At 40.0% G+C, this 18621-nt stretch overlaps 1 protein-coding gene across 1 annotated transcript in view; it reads left to right on the top strand.

The window, feature by feature from the left end:
• Positions 1 to 18621, top strand: part of LOC132122942 (GRB2-associated-binding protein 2-like) — an 89395-nt gene that overhangs the window by 54891 nt on the left and 15883 nt on the right. The window contains exons 3-5 of the mRNA XM_059533457.1: positions 7257 to 7488; positions 14428 to 14957; positions 18198 to 18295. Of these exons, the coding sequence (XP_059389440.1) occupies positions 7257 to 7488; positions 14428 to 14957; positions 18198 to 18295 (860 nt within the window). The remainder of the gene's footprint in view (positions 1 to 7256; positions 7489 to 14427; positions 14958 to 18197; positions 18296 to 18621) is intronic.

Raw genomic sequence — 18621 nt, 5'->3', positions numbered from 1 at the left:
TAAGGGCTGACGTCAATCTCATTAAGGAAAATGGATTCTCCCAGTTTAAGGAATGCAAATGGTTCCTGGCATGCCAATTGGGATTTGACTTATTGTTGTCTGAGTGTTCATGGGACCCGGGAGACAATAGTAGCCTGTCTTGTCTGGTCGTAGGTCGTGGTGGAGAAGGCATAACTGAAGTAAATTTTCTGGACTCTGCCCTCGACCCCTGAAGGCACTTTTACTTAAGTACTGTCTCTCACTGAAATTGCTTTTCACTTTTAACCAGCTAGGCATAAAAACCCACTCTGGAAGGAAAGTGAGCCCAGTCACTCCTTCCAAAAGGCCTTTTTATTAATATCACTCCTGGGGAGATAAGCTAATTTTTTTTTTATAGTACTAATGTCAGTGGTTAAAGGAGCACAGAAATCATTCCGATATACAAAAATATTCAATTTTTTACCTAAACGTTTCTCTCTGTGCTGAGTGTGTTTTCCTGATCTCCCTAACAGATAAAATGTTATCACTGGGTCATACCTAATTTTGTATTCAATGTATATCACATTATCCTTTGTCCTTGGATGACTTTTGTAGTGAGGCAATATGGACAGGAAATAAGATCAAGATAAAGGCTGCTAATTTTGGACTCCTGAGAGCCAGCAAACTAACTGAATTAGATTGTGATTGCCCAATGAGACAAAATGTGATGTTTAGGCTACAGAGGGGTTCAGATGGGGAGATCACTAATGAAAGTGCTCGTGCATTTTTTTAAACAAATCTTAAATTAAAGTATAAATTAAAATAAACATATTAATAAAAACTTATTAAATATTTTTTAATTAATATTAAAAAATATAATATTTTGATACATTGATAAAGGTTAAATTTTTGTTTACAAATTAAGATTTTTTAAGTTGTATTTTGTGGACTTTTAGTCTTATGTTAAGGTTTTTATTTTATGTATTTTTTTAAGAAACATCTAAATATGTTATCTAATATTGACATTTCTGTTCATATTAGTGTTGCACGGTGCACCGATACTTCAAAAGTATCGCGACTCTCGGAAATTAAAAACGTCACGATTCCTAAATTAATTAGTATCGATACTTCAAAGAATAACTGCGTTCCAGATTTGTAAGAGACGTATTTCATGTTGGTGTGTGCTTACGCACGCTTCCAGTGCCTCCCTATGGACGTCTGTGTTTTTTCTCCACACGCAAGCAGCAAAAAAGCACCACAGCGAGATGGCTACATTAGTGGCTTTACTAAACTGATTTGGCTTTACTTAAATGTGTGCATAATCGCATTAAATAAGTTGTTCAGATGAACAAAGCACGAGGTTTTCTTGCATAATTAACATTTTAATTGTTTGGTCAGACAGTTCATATATAATATTCAAATTAATCGGGGATTAAACGTGGAGTTATGTTCTGTATGCTGAATATGAAAACGAGCATATCTGCACAGCACCTATAACTGCGCTTTGTGTCTGCTGATTGCTGATCGAGATTTACATGTTTGGCTCACTGACCCTGTATACTCATTCATTTCGTTCAAAAACGAGATGTATCAGTTCATTCAACTCGTACACGAATGAGAAGTTCTCTCAATCTCGTTCAGTGAAGGGCATATTGGTTCACTACATTCAATAAATCACTCCGTGAGTAACTCTTTGACAGGATGAAACAGTTCACAGAGCTGTTCACGAGCTGCGCATGCACTGCTAATAGCGCCGTGCTCGCGCGCTGCTGTTGAGGGAGGAACTTCAGTGAACGAGAAATATGAGTCAGTGGATTACCTGAACGAGAACAATTCGTTCACCTAAAAGATTTGTTCACGGACGAACCATATAGTGCAATTTCATATAGCTTATATTAAATATTTGGAATATATATTTTCATATTTTATTAGGGTCTTTGATAAGGTTAATACGAAGGTCTAAGTAGCAACGTATCTTCCGTGATGTCCCCGATGCGCGGGTCGCGGTGGGTAAAGAAATGTTACTTTTTTTGCGGGCTGGGGCGGGCCAAATAATTTCATAAATGCGGGACCCGCGGGTTGGAAAAAGTGACCGCCGGTCCACGACTGGCAGAAAAAGTTTTCTCCTCTGAAAGAAGAAAGGTTGCACAACTGACAGAATAAGTTACAATATCTGAGCTATTGCTGCTAAATTTTATTTGCCTTTCTTTTTTTTTTACTTGAATGCCATTGCTTAAATTGATATTTATCTTTTGACATTTAATCTTTTGAGTTCAGAAATATTGTTTAATATAATCACTGTTAATATTTTTATTCAAAGTTCAGAATCAAGATCAAATTATTACTCTTTTGTTTCTTATGATAACTGAGATAATGCTGCTAAATTTATTCTTTCTTTACCTTGAATCTCATTGCTCTAATTTATTTTTAATATTTTGATATTTCATATTTTGTTCAAATGTTTAATATATCTGCTGTTCATATGTTCATTTATTAGTGTGTTATATGATTAGAATGTTGTCCCGGTTTTAAAATAAAACACAGCAATGATATTTGAGAGTGTATATTCCCTTTTCAGGAAAAGTATCGAAAAAGTAATTCGCAATTCTTGACTAGGTATCGGTATCGAAACAATAATTTTGGTATCGTGACAACACTAGTTCATATTATACAACAGGATGTTTTTGCTTCTTGTCTGCATATTAGTATTTATGTGGTACATACTATATAATGTATTTAAATGTTGTTGGGTTTTTTTTGTTTTGTTTTTTTACATTGCCATTTTCAATTAATCCATAGTTCACTTCATTTTCCAATGAAATGACCAACGTGATCTCATGAGAATTTGTATGTATTTTATGTAAAATATGGTTCTACAAAATGTACATTTACTTATGTTTACACAGACATTAAAATGTAAAATACTGACATATTTACAGCAATGGGCCTACTGACGTATTGACGACACCTAAAATGTAAATCGTTTACATATGAATAACTTAACAGATTTAAAATTTAATCCTTATGAATATTGAAATTGCGGCAACAACAATTGTATTATATTGTATTCAGTTATCATATCGATGGCATTATGTTTTCAATTGTATTTACTTATTATGAAATAATGTTTTGTTCTATTCTGTGATTTCTGCTGCCAAACATTTTGAAGAATACTTAATGTTAAACAAAACTACAGTTTATAAACCTTAAAATGAATAACATTTCTGCAATCGTTTAACCATTACTTATTTCGTAATATTTACTTTGCAGTGGGACACAAAAGGCATTTTCTCCGACATGCTTTTACTGACAACAGGACCACAAAATACAGCAAAAAACGCAACATAATTTCAAAAAGAAACAACCAAACTTACAAGTATGTATTGTGCTAGTAAACATTACGTACTAATACCTACTTATAAACAATGAGACCAGGCCGAAATTACAAACTTCTCCAATCATTTAGTCTGATTAAATCATTTTCTTACATTCAAATACAAGTTGCTTCCGTCTTAGTCGCAGTTCGGAACACAACCATGTGGTGTTCCCTGCACTAAAATGCCTTTACCTCATTGCATTTGTCCATATTACATGACAGATGCAAATGATCTCGATCTGAGCACCTTGTTCCCTATCTTAGAGAAGCGTCACCGAGTGCTCTCCTTTACCAAATCAATACAGAAATGGTGGTTAGTGGACTCTGAGCTCTCTGTCATGGTTGAGCGCATATACTGAGCTCTGTTGCTCCATTTAGCCTTGGGAACTTTGGGCTCCTGAGATACAATGGACTAATTGAAGACCTACAGCAGACCCCTGACACTGTGGCCTGGCCTGGTTGTGTTCTGTTGCTCAGAAGACAGGAAATAAAGAAGGGCTATCTTCTATCTTCTCTCTGTACATCGCTCCCTGTGCCCCAGGCAGTAATGTGGCCTTATTTATGACACAAATCGGTCCCATCCTCTGTACTGAACTGTTATCACATACATGCACAAGCCTAGTTGTCAATCAGATCCCAATTATCTTCCAGAACTGTGAAGACTTGTATCTCCACTTAGCCTGTTTCCTAACTTTGAAACCCAGTAAACTCAATTTAGTCTACCTACACTATTTTTAAGGCATCACAGACTCTAAATCTGTCTCAAACTGTAGCCAAACTATGCTGTTTTCTAAGACCTTATTCTGACTAGACTAAAAGCCTTACAGATAATCCCAGAATGCACTGCAACAAGCGCAGTGGACAACGTTCATATTCTATTCAGTCTCACAAAATATCAATGCAAAAAAATGGTTAATATAAAGACATTAACTGTACTGTCGCTTGCATGAAGCAGACATAGACGATGAAGTAGCGAACCCGAGTGCAGTTTTATTTCCAAAGGTAATGACCCAAAAGCCTAAACAAACTATGAACTTAATCCTAGACGTCAAACAAAAGATCAACATGAACTATGAGCTTGATTAGACATCAAGCAATGACCTGGCACCTAAAACATAGAAAAGTATAACGTACTTCAATACACAACGAAGTAGAATAACTTTTGAGTTCAAGTTAGAGTCCATGGGGGGTTGGGTGGGGATTTTAGTTAGAAAAACTGTTAGCTATGTATTGGTTAGTCAGTGTCACAATGGCTGGTACTGTGTTTGTATCATAAGATTATGTCAAATTAATATTGAAGTGCTGAAAAATAACTTCACCACAGCAAAAAATGTTAAGTTTTACAAGTCGTTACTTTTACAAATAATTTTAACTGCATTTCGCAATATTTTGATACAAAAAAATATGAATATTTTTCTATTGATCTATTATTCTGCATTTACATTGGAAAATGCATAATTCGTTCATCCTCTTAGCACCTCAAAAGAAAGTCTTAATGGATTATATAGCCTAGAAAATACGCAAAGAGTGCTCCATTTCTAATCACTAAAAACGTCTCAAGCTCACAAAGTTCAATTAAGCTCTAGACACTGCACAATGAACATATTGTCAACATTTATATGTGGCTCAGTGGTAGAACATTGTGTTAGCAGTGCAAAAGGTTGTGGGTTCAATTCCCAGAGAACACACATACTGGTAAAAAAAAAAAAAAGAATTATAGCCTGCATGCACTTTAAGTTGCTTTGGATAAAAGTGTCTGCTAAATGCATAAACGTAAACTTGAACATAATGGCCAAACAGATGTGTTCAAGAAATTAACAGGTAAATATGTGATTGGCTATTTTGCCCAAGACTATGAACACATAGCGCTAACACAAGTACATACTGGAGCATTTCCAAAATCTTCTAGATCTTGCTTTTGTTTGAGGGTGTTTTGTCACGTAAGAAAATGGTTGTGTGACGTAAGATCTTGAGAGTAGTGGCAATTGTCTAAGTCTCAAACTGAATGCATGCTGAAAGCCACAATAAGAGCTTAAGTACAAGACTGTGGGTTAATCGCATGAATTAAACAACCAATGAAAAAACCTAACTGCTGAACAAGATTACAAGACAAATGAACATAAACCAATGAGAGAAGATAATTAATAAAGAGATAAGACAATGAACCAGTGAAAACATGACATGAGAAACAAACGGGAACAGAAGGTCTTATATGAAACAGTGATGACATAAAAGACATCACTAGATAGACCTGAAGTGAAAATATGAAACATGAACAAAAAAGTGTTTTGCTTATTAGATAATCACGTTTACTATAAATAATCTAAGCACAAAAACTACATAGAATACACAAATATTGAGTTCCAAAGTTTAATGTTAACATGTTTTGTGTGTGCTATGTATTATTTGAGATTAGTATCATGTTAGCTTACCAACATGCTAATGGCAAACAGTTGGATTTCAGTATTTGCATGTGCTGTTTATTTTTGTGCTTAAGAGTATGTTGTTAACTTAGCAACATGCTAACATCAAAGTCTTGCAACTCAATATTGTCTGTGCTATGTATTTTGGACTTTTAGAATATCACGTTTACCTAGCAGCACGCTAGGTCAACTATAGGTGCTATGCATTATAAAACGGTAATGAATTGATATGTTAATGTTAATACAGTAGTTGAATTGAACCTGTTTCAAAATTGATGAACTTCACCTTGGTATAGATCTGATTTGAACCAATTTGAGCTAAATAATAACTCAGATTATTGCATTCATAATCTGAATCTGTCTTCATAGTGGAGTTTCCAAATTTGATTCTGTTATGTTCATGTTTATCACTGTAAACTCAATCTGTATGTATAAAGCTCTATAGAATTATGAATTATGAATGGTGACTTGACTGTGGTATGTGTGCTTTTTATTGTTGGGCTTAATAATTAGCTTAGTGGCATGATAATTTCAGTGTATATTAAAAATTAACCATGTGTTAGTTGAATGTGTTAACTTCAACGAGTGAGATTTGTATGATGCATGCTAGCCGAGTTGCTGCCTAAATGGTTAGAATGCTGTCTTTGTGAGCAGTAAGCAACAAGCCTAGTTTGGAACAGAGCATAATAGTTAAAGTTCAGTGTGTAATGTGCCTAACAATTCCCAGAATGTGTGGATAGAAGCTTTGCTTCTCATTGCTGCAAGTATGCTGTACTACAGTGCAAGTGCAGTAGACCTGTTCCCGCCCACTCTACCTCGTCATTCTGTCTTTCTTTCTTTGTCTGTGCGTCTTTCTCTTTCCCCTCTTACTCTCTGCCCTTCTCAGGGGCAGATTAGAGTGGTTGTAGGAGGAGGGTCATATGCACTTCCTGGTTTTGGAACACCGCCTGGTCTATTTTAAGTTCATAGGCCTGAGATTTTTCTTTGGCGAACCCATACAGTACAAATCAAGGATGTCACAGAGAAAAAGCCTAAAGCAAAGGCCATGATATTCACATAGTGCTGTGATGACATAGAAAAACAGATACCAATCAAGTGACTTGACTTGAATTCTTGCAGTTTTCTGTGACTGAAAATACCATGTTTCCCAAGAATACATGTGGCATCTATATTTGCTGAATTTAGGAATGCATACATGGATATTACTGCCAAAAACCCTCAATTGGATTTTTTTCTTGACGTCATTGATCACTGCGGGATAATGGTCAAAACGTGGCTTATGTAATTGAACTTTATTGATCTGAAAAAGCAGCATGTTGCTCAGGGTCAGTAAATCAAATATGCTGAACTTCTCACGTTCAGATGATCAGTGTCCTGCTGCTTATGTTGAGTGTTTGCCCAAGAGTTATAAGGAACCTCCCAAGGTACTAAAATGAAAGCAAAACTGGTTGTTTATCTCAAATTCCTAAAGGTTTATTTTTTCTTGTTTCTTCTCATAGATGACAGATTGTCAACCACCCACATTTCCCGATCCTTGGCTAATGATCTGGGTGGCTCTCTGGCCCCGCTGATTGGTGAACGTAAAATGTCTGTTCCTGCCCACTCCAGCCAGCCAATGCTGTTCACATTCGACATACCTGTACGTCACTCCCATAGTTCTCTGTCTAATAGTGCTCCTCAAGACTACCTCTTCCTCCATCAGTGCATGAGCCGCAAGAGTGAGAGTGCACGGTAAGAGCCATGATCTCTGGGGATGTGCTCATATTACACCCTTTATAGCTTAGACTGAGAAAACTAACAATGTATTGTCTTCAGTACTGGAAGCTTCAGTACTTTATTTCAGGTGGTACAATATATAGACAAAAAGCTGAATTCATATCAAAGTCAATAAGTCTCTTAAAATATCAGATAATTTGACCTTTTTAGGGCAGGCAAGGGTAGTTCAGGTTGTAAAATGTCTTGTGATTGATTCCCCCAAAACAACTGAATATACATTTTTACACAATCACACATTTACATATGTGTTAATATATAATGATATTTGTAAAAAAAAAAAAAAAATTATATATATATATATATATATATATATAACTTGTGCGAGGGATCCATACAGAGTGCCTTCTTTATTCAAGATACCAGCATCCAGAGATGAAACCTCTGTCATGTACTGATGTATGATCTGTAGAGAACTGCGCATAGATCAAAATCATGCAATGAAAATTATGCTGGATATTGATAAACCATTATGACAGAAAATAGTTGCTGACGGAAGCTAATGCTTTGGTGTTGTTCATATAAAAAACAGAAAACAGTGTGTATTAAATGCACAAAAATCTGAAAAACAGTAAATGACTGATCCTAAATATTTTTTATGACAATTAAACACCCCTCTGTATTCCTCAACTGTCAGTAGTCTGCTGTATGTTTATTATTAATATTATGTTTATTTAAATACAGAATTATATATTTTAATAAATTGTAAAATATACATTGTTGTATTGTCTTTCCTAGCAGAATCGTTTTTTTTTTAAGACAGGATTGTTTTCATTGCTGTATTACAGTAATGGGGTTTTTATTTTATTTTCAGAATTATAGTAATTTCTCACATTTCAGTAAGAAAATGATATATAACATGTTTAATTGTAATAAAAATAATGTACCAAAGCAAAGCAAAGCATTTTTATAAAAAATGTTATATATAATTCTTGTCATTTGTCAATGGAAAATGAGATCATCTTTGCAAGGATATTAATGTGACTAGGTCATAAGCGAAGATGTTTTCAACTTTAAACAAACACCTATGAGACCTTCCTACAAATTCTGGAGCAGGCGGTGACGTATTGTAGTGTTTGCAGAAGGATTCACTTACAGGATGTGCTCATCAGTCATTTCACCCTGATTCACTTCCTTTGATTATAATCCTACTGAAATAATGCCAAATGAAATAGAATTGTGTTATAATGCCTCTGGCTAATCGACCCGTCAAAGATTTACTATGCTTACTATTTATTTCATCCCCCAAACTAAGTCTCTTCACACTTCTATATTTTATCCAGTTTGTACCAGCCTTGTCAGTTTTATTGGGGTAATGGCCATGATATTCATCATCACTACCCAATATAGAGTTTCATAAACACTCTTCATCATACATCGTCATGCACTAACAGTCAATACATTGATACAGCAGACAAAAGAAAAAAAGTCTCTCTGTAAGCCAGATACAGTGCATCTGTTAAATGAGATACAGAGAAACACTGCCTTCAGTGGTTGAATCTTAAAATTACAGAAATACTGTTTTGTTGCTGAGTATTGTTACGATCGGCGACCCAGTGAAATGCAGGAGACGAGAGATCCAAACGCAGTGTGGGTTTATTTGGGTAATCCAACTCAGAATCCAACATGCAGGGGTCAAAACCAAAAATCCAACCAAACAAACAAACAAATAAACAGAAAAAGGAACAGGAACGGAAACAGGAACGGGAACAGGCATAGAATCTAGAAACTCGGAATGCGAGGAAACTGGGTGACGGAAGGAAAGGACTCAGAAAAGACCGGTTAATATAGGCAGGGTAATGACAATCAAGTGAAGACACCTGAGTGCAATTAACAGGAGTGCAATTACTGTGATGAAGGGACAAGGCTTTGTGGGAATTATAGTGCTTACGGTGAGGTGCCTATGGGGAAGTGAGACCACTAGTTGAGACTCAGGGAAACAGAGACCAGACAGCATGACATTACCCCCTCCTCCACGGAACAGCTACCAGATGCTCCACCCGAACCCAAGAAGAGACCAAGGAACACCGAGACCAGGAGGGAGGTGGAGCGGCGGAGGGCCAGGGGGAGGGACTGAGGGCCAGGTAAAATGGGGAAACAGAGACAAGAAGTGCAAAAAACAAAAACAAGGAGCACAGGAGAGAGGTGGACCGGCGGAGGATCAGGGGGAGGGACGGAGGGCCAGGTCCATAGATGGAAACAGAGAGAAGAGGAGCAAAAAAAACAAAAAACATCAAAACACAAGTCCAGGAAGGACATAACGTTCAGTCGCCAGGGCAGAACCGACAGGACAGGAATCCAGAGAGGAGCAAGGTGGAATTAGAGCCCTGCGGTCGAGACAGAACCCCACCAGGGCGGCGCAGAAGACCACCACATCCGTGGGATCGAGACAGTAGCCCACCAGGGTGGCGCAGAAGACCACCACATCCGTGCGGTCGAGACAGAAGCCCACCCGGGCGGCGCAGAAGACCACCACATCCATGCGGTCGAGACAGAAGCCCACCAAGGCGGCGCAGAAGACCACCACATCCGTGCGGTCGAGACAGAAGCCCACCAGAGCGGCGCAGAAGACCACCACATCCGTGTGGTCGGGACAGAAGCCCACCAGGGTGGCTCAGAAGACCACCACATCCGTGTGGTCAAAACAGAAGCCCACCAGAGTGGCGCAGAAGACCACCACAGTGGGATCGATGACACAGGAGAGCATGCCTGGTTAGGCAAGTCTGAAACAGAGAACATGAACAAGTTAAGGGTGGCCTCCATGGCCACGACAGGATCAGTCGAGTGCTCAGAGAGTTCGGCTGAGACGTGACGGGGATCTGGAAGTTCCGCATAGGCGAGGAGAGACGCTGGTACTTCAGCCGAAACGAGGAGAGGCTCTAGTAGTTCAGCAGAGACGTGGAGAGGCTCTGGTAGTTCAGCAGAGGTGTGGAGAGGCTCTGGTAATTCAGCAGAGGCGTGGAGAGGCTCTGGTAGTTCAGCAGAGGCGTGGAGAGGCTCTGGTAGTTCAGCAGAGACGTGGGAAGGCTCTGGTAGTTCCACAGAGACGTGAAGAGACTCTGGTAGTTCCGTGATGTTTAGACTGGATTCAAGAAGATCAATGCTGACTTGACTCTGCTCATGAAGATCATTGGTGGCCTGACTCTGCTCATTAAGACCATTGGTGACTTGCATTTGTTCATGAAGATCAATGGTGACTTGCCTTTGTCCATGAATATCACCGGTGACTTGACTTGACTCCGCAGTGTGAACAGTAATTTGCCCTGACTCTGGAGAGTCGACGGTGACTAGCCCTGACTCTGGAGTGTCAATGGTGACTTGACTTGTCTCTGGAAGGTCAACAGTGACTAGCCCTGACTCTGGAAGGTCAACGGTGACTAGCCCTGACTCTGGAAGGTCATCGGTGACTAGCCCTGACTCTGGAAGGTCAACGGTGACTAGCCCTGACTCTAGAAGGTCAACGGTGACTAGCCCTGACTCTGGAAGGTCAACGGGGACTAGCCCTGACTCTGGAAGGTCAACGGGGACTAGCCCTGACTCTGGAAGGTCAACGGTGACTAGCCCTGACTCTGGAAGGTCAACGGTGACTAGCCCTGACTCTGGAAGGTCAACGGTGACTAGCCCTGACTCTGGAGGGTCACCGAGCACCTGACTCGACTCTGGAGGGTCAAAGGGAACCTGACTCGACTCTGGAGGGTCAACGGGAACCTGACTCGACTCTGGAGGGTCAACGGGAACCTGACTCGACCATCTTGTGCTGTGGCACTAGGCTGGCGGCCATCTTGCGTCGTGACGCTGGGCTGGCGGCCATCTTGCATCGTGGCGCTGGGCTGGCGACCACCTAGTGCTGTGGCGCTGGGTTGGCGGCCATCTTGTGCAGTGGCGCTGGGCTGGCGGTCCTCCTGTCTGTAGACCCCCGTCTAGAATCGGCCATCCCACCGGGAGAGACAGGTGTGGCTGGGGTATTTCACGGAAACCGATGTTGTAAATAAAAAACAAACTCCCAGAAATTATACTGCTCCATTTCAAGTCTAGGAACCGGGTCATCCAGTGTGACATTACCCCCTCCTCCACGGAGCAGATACCAGATGCTCCACCCGAACCCAAGAAGAGACCAAGGAACACAGAGACCAGGAGGGAGGTAGAGGGGCGGAGGACCAGGGGGAGGGACGGAGGGCCAGGTAAAATGGGAAAACAGAGACAAGAAGTCCAAAAAACAAAAACAAGGAGCTCAGGAGGTATGTGGACCGGGCGGAGGATCAGGGGGAGGGACGGAGGGCCAGGTCCATAGAGGGAAACAGAAAGAAAAACAAAAACAAGGAGCCCAGGAGGGAGGGGGACCGGCGTAGGTTCAGGGGGAGGGACGGAGGGCCAGGTCCATAGAGAGAAACAGAGAGAAAAACAAAAACAAGGAGCCCAGGAGGGAGGTGGACCGGAGGAAGATCAGGGGGAGGGACGGAGGGCCAGGTTCATAGATGGAAACAGAGAGAAGAGGAGCAAAAACAAAAAATACAAAACAACAACAAAACACAAGTCCAGGAAGGACATAACGTTCAGTGTCCCAGGGCCGAACCGACAGGGAAGGAATCCAGAGAGGAGCAAGGTGGAATTGGAGCCATGCGGTCGAGACAGAAGCACCCCAGGGTGGCGCAGAAGACCGTCCCATCCGTGCGGTCGAGACAGAAGCCCACCAGGGTGGCGCAAAAGACCACCACATCCGTGCGGTCAAGACAGAAGCCCACCCGGGCGGCGCAGAAGACCACCACATCCGTGTGGTCGAGACAGAAGCCCACTTCGTTCAGGAAGATCAACGGTGACTTGACTTTGCTCATGAGGATCAACGGTGACTTGACTTTGCTCATGAGGATCAACGGTGACTTGACTTTGCTCATGAAGATCAACGGTGACTTGAACTTGCTCATGAAGATCAACGGTGACTTGAACTTGCTCATGAAGATCAACGGTGACTTGCCTTTGCTCATGAAGATCAACGGTGACTTGCCTTTGCTCATGAAGATCAATGGTGACTTGACTTTGCTCATGAAGATCAACGGTGACTTGACTTTGCCCATGAAGAACACCGGTGACTTGACCTTGCCCATGAAGATCATTGGTGACTTGACTTCTGAGGTCTAACTGTGGTAGTGCTTGACTCATGAGTGTAAATGTGGACCAGACTCGACTCTGGGATGGGGGGGGGGGGGGGGTCAACGGGGACCTGACTCGACTCTGGGGGGGTCAACGGGGACCTGACTCGACTCTGGGGGGGTCAACGGGGACCTGACTCAACTCTGGGGGGGTCAACTAAGACCTGACTCGACTCGGGGGGGTCACCTGTGGCTGTCATCTTGTGCAGAGGCGCTGGGCCGGCGGCCATCTTGTGCAGTGGCGCTGGGCTGGCGACCACCTTGTGCTGTGGCGCTGGGCTGGCGGCCATCTTGTGCAGTGGCGCTGGGCTGGCGGCCACCTTGTGCAGTGGCGCTGGGCTAGCGGCCATCTTGTCTGGAGGCACCGGTCTAGAGTCGGCCATCACACCTGCAGAGACAGGTCTGGCTGGGGTATCCCACTGAGACCGATGTTGCAGGTAAATTATGAACCCCCAATAATCCAAGATCTCCAGCTCATTCATTTCCCATTCCAGCACAGGGTTATCCAGACAGGCGTTGAATAAGTCTTTCAGGGCCCGCATCTTTATACCCCATTCCTACCGCCATGGTTCAGAACATTTGCGCCAAGCCACCCACCTCACTCCTCTTTTGACGGAGGGTGGTTAGGTTTTGGAACCTCGCCCTCCACTCCTCCACACTGGCTGGGGAACGGATACGAAGTCCCACACCGCTGGATCTGGGCATGATGAAGTCCTTCTGTAATGATTGATCACAGGAAATGAGAGATCCAAATGCAGTGAGTTTAATGGAGTAATCCAAAATCAAAATCCAAAACAGGCTAGAAGTCAATAACGGGGAAAGCAGTCCAAAAACAAGAAACATGAAACAAGAAAACACAAGGGAACGCGATAAAACCGGGTGACGGAAAACAAGGACTCCATGACAGATAGAAAACAGACTGGTTTATATAGATAGGTGAAAACGATGAAAGTGGAGACTGAGTGCATTTAACAGGTGTGCAATTAACCATGATGAAGGGACAAGGCTTTTTGGGAAATGTAGTGCCTGCAGTGGGGTGCCTATGGGGAAGTGAGACCACTAGTGGATACCCAGGGAAACACAGACCAGACACTGTGACAGCTACTTCAAAATATTAATAAATACAATAATATATAAATTATACGAAAATACCTTTTTAAAGACCCCCTTGGCTAGCATACTAGAATACTACAGAGCAAGAATACTGTGCACAGTATGCAAATGTGCTTCATTGGATTTGCCAAAATATGCACTGTACAGAGCACATTGCATGCAATACTGTATCCCAAAATGTGATGCATTTGACTTCACCTTCCATTTCTAGTGTGATTAATGAGTTGTAAGTAAATTTAAGACCACGTGGGAAAAAATACCCCCCAAGGTGATAACTGAATGCCAACCATAAACATAATAGTCATGTGACCTCAAATTTTTTTTTTTTTTAGATTACATTTTTTAATGAGATTTTATAAGAATTTATGAGATTCTGACACAGATACTATATTGAGCTTGATAGTAAAAAATTTGACCTTTAATTAGTTCAGTTATAAAAAAATTTGCTGTGTCAACATTTGAATGACTGATTAGTATTATTTATAGCAGAGGCTAATAATAGTTTGGCTATTGTAGATTAGATTGTTTATTTCTTTGAATAATGGCTGTGTGAGAAAATCAGTGATCATAAACTAAGGTTTGACTGAATAAACATGTTCATCATAAATCACTAACCAATATCATTTTGGTCCCAAAGGAGTGCCAGTTTCTCACAGGCCTCGCGCAGCAGTCTTCTGGTGGGCAGTGACTCAGCAGTTCAGAGACTCACTCATGGTTTCTCTCATTGTCTGAACGGCATGGGCGCCCAGCTTCACGGTTTCTACAGCCTTCCCAAACCAAGCAAGCATCAGCAGCCCCCTTCATGGACTGACTCGCGTGATGCTTGCTATGTTCTGCCCAGAGGTTACAGCTCAGAAGAGGCGTCAGAGCTTGAATCAGATGATGTCTACACCTATAAAACCCCCAATAACACTCTAGCAGCACCCCAAACCATTGAGCAGCGGGCCCTTGATAACTATGATTTACCCAGCATTCCTGGCTCCGTCTACCAGATCCCCCGCACGTTTGATAAAAACCACAATGCCCTGATGCCATCCAGTGCCGACTCCACAAATTTGCCTCCTCCCAGACCTCCCAAACCCAGTCAAAATGGAGAGGCCGCCACAGTGTCCGTCATCCCCAGGAGGAACACACTGCCGGCGGTGGAGAACATCAAGCTTCACAGAGGTAATACACTCATAATCTGGATCAGTTTTCTTAAATCTGTTTATTTTAAAGTCTCGTCTTCTAAAATCTCTCCTTTCCTCATTTTGTCTGTCTCTTTTCTCCTCTGGTCTCTCATTTTGTCTCTTTATTTTTTTATCTAGTCTCTTACTGTATCTCATTCTTGTCTTATTTTGTCTCAACTTATATCTCTCCTTTTTTGTCCCGTCTCTGTTGTTTTCCTCTTCTCTCCTCCTATCATGTCTGTTTTTTTGTCTCAATTTGTCTCTGCGTTTCACATGTTCTTTTTTCGTCTCATCTTGTCTTTTCATCCTGTTTCTCTCAATTTGTCTCTCCTCTCATTTGTTCTGTTTTAATCTAATCTCTTTTTGTCACATTTTCTTTATTCTTTTGTTTTCGCCCTGTCCCTTCTCGTCTTTTCTCCTCTCTTTTTTCCTCGTCTCCTCTCATTTTGTCTGTTTATTTTAGTCTCGTCTCTTCTTGTTTGTTCTCATCTTTTCTCTTTCCGTCTTTCAACCCTCTGAAGTCGATTAACGCGTATACGCGTTTTGAGTCATTTTCTCCTGATAACCCCAAAAAGAACTTAAATTACACTTTCAGTTTTAATCGTACCGATAAGAGCAATACATCAATCGAACCTGTAAGGGTCTACTATTTTTTGGATACAGACATAACAACAACAAAACTTTGTGCACTTATAAAATAAAGATAACAAACAAGGTGTGCTGTCTGCAGCCTTTGTCTGCACTGATCTTCATTTACAAACACGTCTTTAAAATGAACTGTAACTCCGTGAATACTCATCGAAAATACATGAGAGAGATATCTATAGAAAGCTTGACATGTCTACTTTTAAACTAAACAAGTGCCGCCGAAAACCGATATTCTGTGATAAAGTAATCCATATGAAAACCACGCGATGTCTGTTTTTCATGTCTCCCTTCATTATATCTAATGTGACCACGCCCCCGCGCTGAACGCGCTATTCACCCTTACGAAAAATAACCATGGTTTTATTATAGTAAAACTGTAGTAAACCATGGTTTTTTGGCGTGTTGACTACCATTTGTATAACCACAGATTTACTACAAATACCATGGTTAAACTATGGTTAATTTAGCAAAACCATGGTTAATTTGTGGTTACCATGGTTTAACTATAGTAACCATGGTTTTTTGGTTTTATTTGTAGTAAAACCATGGTTAATTTTCATAAGGGCAGATTCAGATTCGCGGCTTGAATACGCCCATAACAGAAGAAAAAGCAGCCAGACTATTCTTCAAGTTTTTATTTTACTGTTTGCTTCGCGATGAGAGGAATAAGACATAATTCACCCCAAAAAGATGTCATGTGGTTGAGGATTTGAGAAATGGATTTCCTCAGAAAAAAAGAATGAAGCACTTTATTCAGCAGAGATCATAAACATGAGTAAGTCTCTTTTATTTATTTATATACTTTTACTAGTTTTCACATAACGTGTAAACATTTTACTAGTTAGACTTTTTCCAAAGACTTTTTCCAAACTAAAATTCCTGACTAAATATATAATCAAGTGAAACATTATGAAGTTTCAATAACAATATACAATACTATACCATTCAAAAGCTTGATGTAAATAATATAAATGTAACAAATAAATAACTGTAGGCTAACAAATGTAAAAACAATGCTGTTCTTTCATTTTTTTTATATTAAAAAAAATTCTCAGCTCTTTTCAACATTAATAATAATAATAATAATAATGATAATAATAACAACAATAAATGTTTTTTTGTAGAAAATAAGATTGTTAAAAGGATTTCTGAAGGATTGTGTGACTGGAGTATTGATGCCAAAAAATTAGTTTGAAAGTCAGCTTTGATTTTTCCTTATAAACTGTTTAACTGCTTCCCCAAGTGGATATTAAAGTATGTTGTGGGATAATTAAATATATTCTAAATAAACTACAAACATAAAATTATATAGATTTATTTTTTTCTCACATTCTTTCTTGTAACTCTTCCCTCTCAGTGGCGCAGATGACTGAAAGGCTCATTATGCAGCTCATTATGCAGGCCTTTGTCTTCTCAGGTGTAAATCACAATAATATTCATGATAGTTGACGCCTACTTGCATATGACTTTTACCAACAAAAAGTGTCTTAGAAAATGTAAATCAATATATTGTTTTCTGTAAGTGAGTAAACAAGATGATTTTCACATAATTTAGAAAAAAAAATTCTAGGCTACAAGCTCCAGTTCTCAAAAGTCCCGGGAACCAATGTTCTCTATGTGTTTTTTTGCCTTTTTCAAGTGTTTTAACATTTTTAGTTTTTCACTAACCACGCATAATATTTTTTTCCTCAAAAACACAATAATGTACATACATGCATTTTACATATTATTATAGCCCAGTTTGTGCTGTTTACAGTGAGATTAGACTTTACCCATTCAGATATTTATAAGAAACTGAAAAAAGCACAAATGTCAGGGCATGACAAAACTTCTCCAGGCCCCAAAAATACCCTTAGACTCCAGAGGAACTTTCCTCTTCTTTGATGCTCCTTAAGCTTTATAAACTAATTACATAAAGGCTTTATATCAGTGTTATTACCAAATGATTTACCCCTTTACGCTTATCGGGTGGCCAATTTAAGCTTTCAGCTCAATTACTATTGTTTTTTTCTTACTTCTCTATTCTCTTTTCTTCTGTTTTTTTTCTGCATGTGTATATCTGATTTGAAACCAATAGGCAATCTGGTCAAGGTTTACTCTTCTCTGCAAGGAGGCTAATGAAATTCAAGCCATGCAGGCAGGTCCAGAATGGCTTGTTCCGACCTGATAAACAGTGAAGAAAAAAAAAAAAGCAGACACAATTCAGTGATTTCCTAGTGGTTTGCGCTCAGCAAGGCCAGACTAGTTTGTCTACAGGAACAGGAAATGACCTTTTGACCTGATTCCCACACGTGTGCTTGGTAGCCATGTTTCCAGAGAGGTAAACTGGGAGGCAGTGTGGAATGTGAAGAAAATGGCCACATAAGTAATGCCTTCATGTGAAAGTGTAATAGAATTTATGTTGGAATGAATGCTGGATCACGTACAAATCTGGTCTGGTTTGTACAGTACGAATAGCTCATGTGTCTTGTGACTTTTCCTTTGATTGTGACCTAGGCTTAAGGTAAACATTTTCTCTGAAATTCTTGCTTGGTGGACTTGTTTTTACATGGATTTTTTGTACTTGCTCATACCATCTTCTGTGTTTTAGGATCATCTTTTGAGACCAGCAGTCACCAAAAGCCAGTCTTTTTCAACAATTCTGGTCAGTCAGTGGAGTCTGTAAATGATGGCTTCAGCTCATACCTGGTAAAGCAGCTACTATTACATATCTACACCTAAGGGTCATTCACAAGAAAATGGTACCATTTGTGCCTTATTGGTGAAAAGATTACTGCTGTACTTTTAAGACATCATATGTTTTCCACCTCAATCTGAATGTACCAGGGCCATAAGTACCATAGACCCATGCAGGGAACTATATTACATCTAAAATGTTTTGGGGGAGACAGTACACCGCTTTGTGCCAACTAGTAAATTTAAATATAATTTTTAAATATATTTTGTATTGAAATAATTTGCGTAACCATTACTCTGTAATTGCAATGACTTACACATAAAAAAAAACATTTTAT

This window comes from Carassius carassius, chromosome 41 (assembly GCF_963082965.1).
Source record: "Carassius carassius chromosome 41, fCarCar2.1, whole genome shotgun sequence".
NCBI lineage: Eukaryota > Metazoa > Chordata > Actinopteri > Cypriniformes > Cyprinidae > Carassius > Carassius carassius.
The sequence above is the reverse complement of the archived record's forward strand: the minus strand, read 5'-3'. Positions and strand labels throughout refer to the sequence as shown.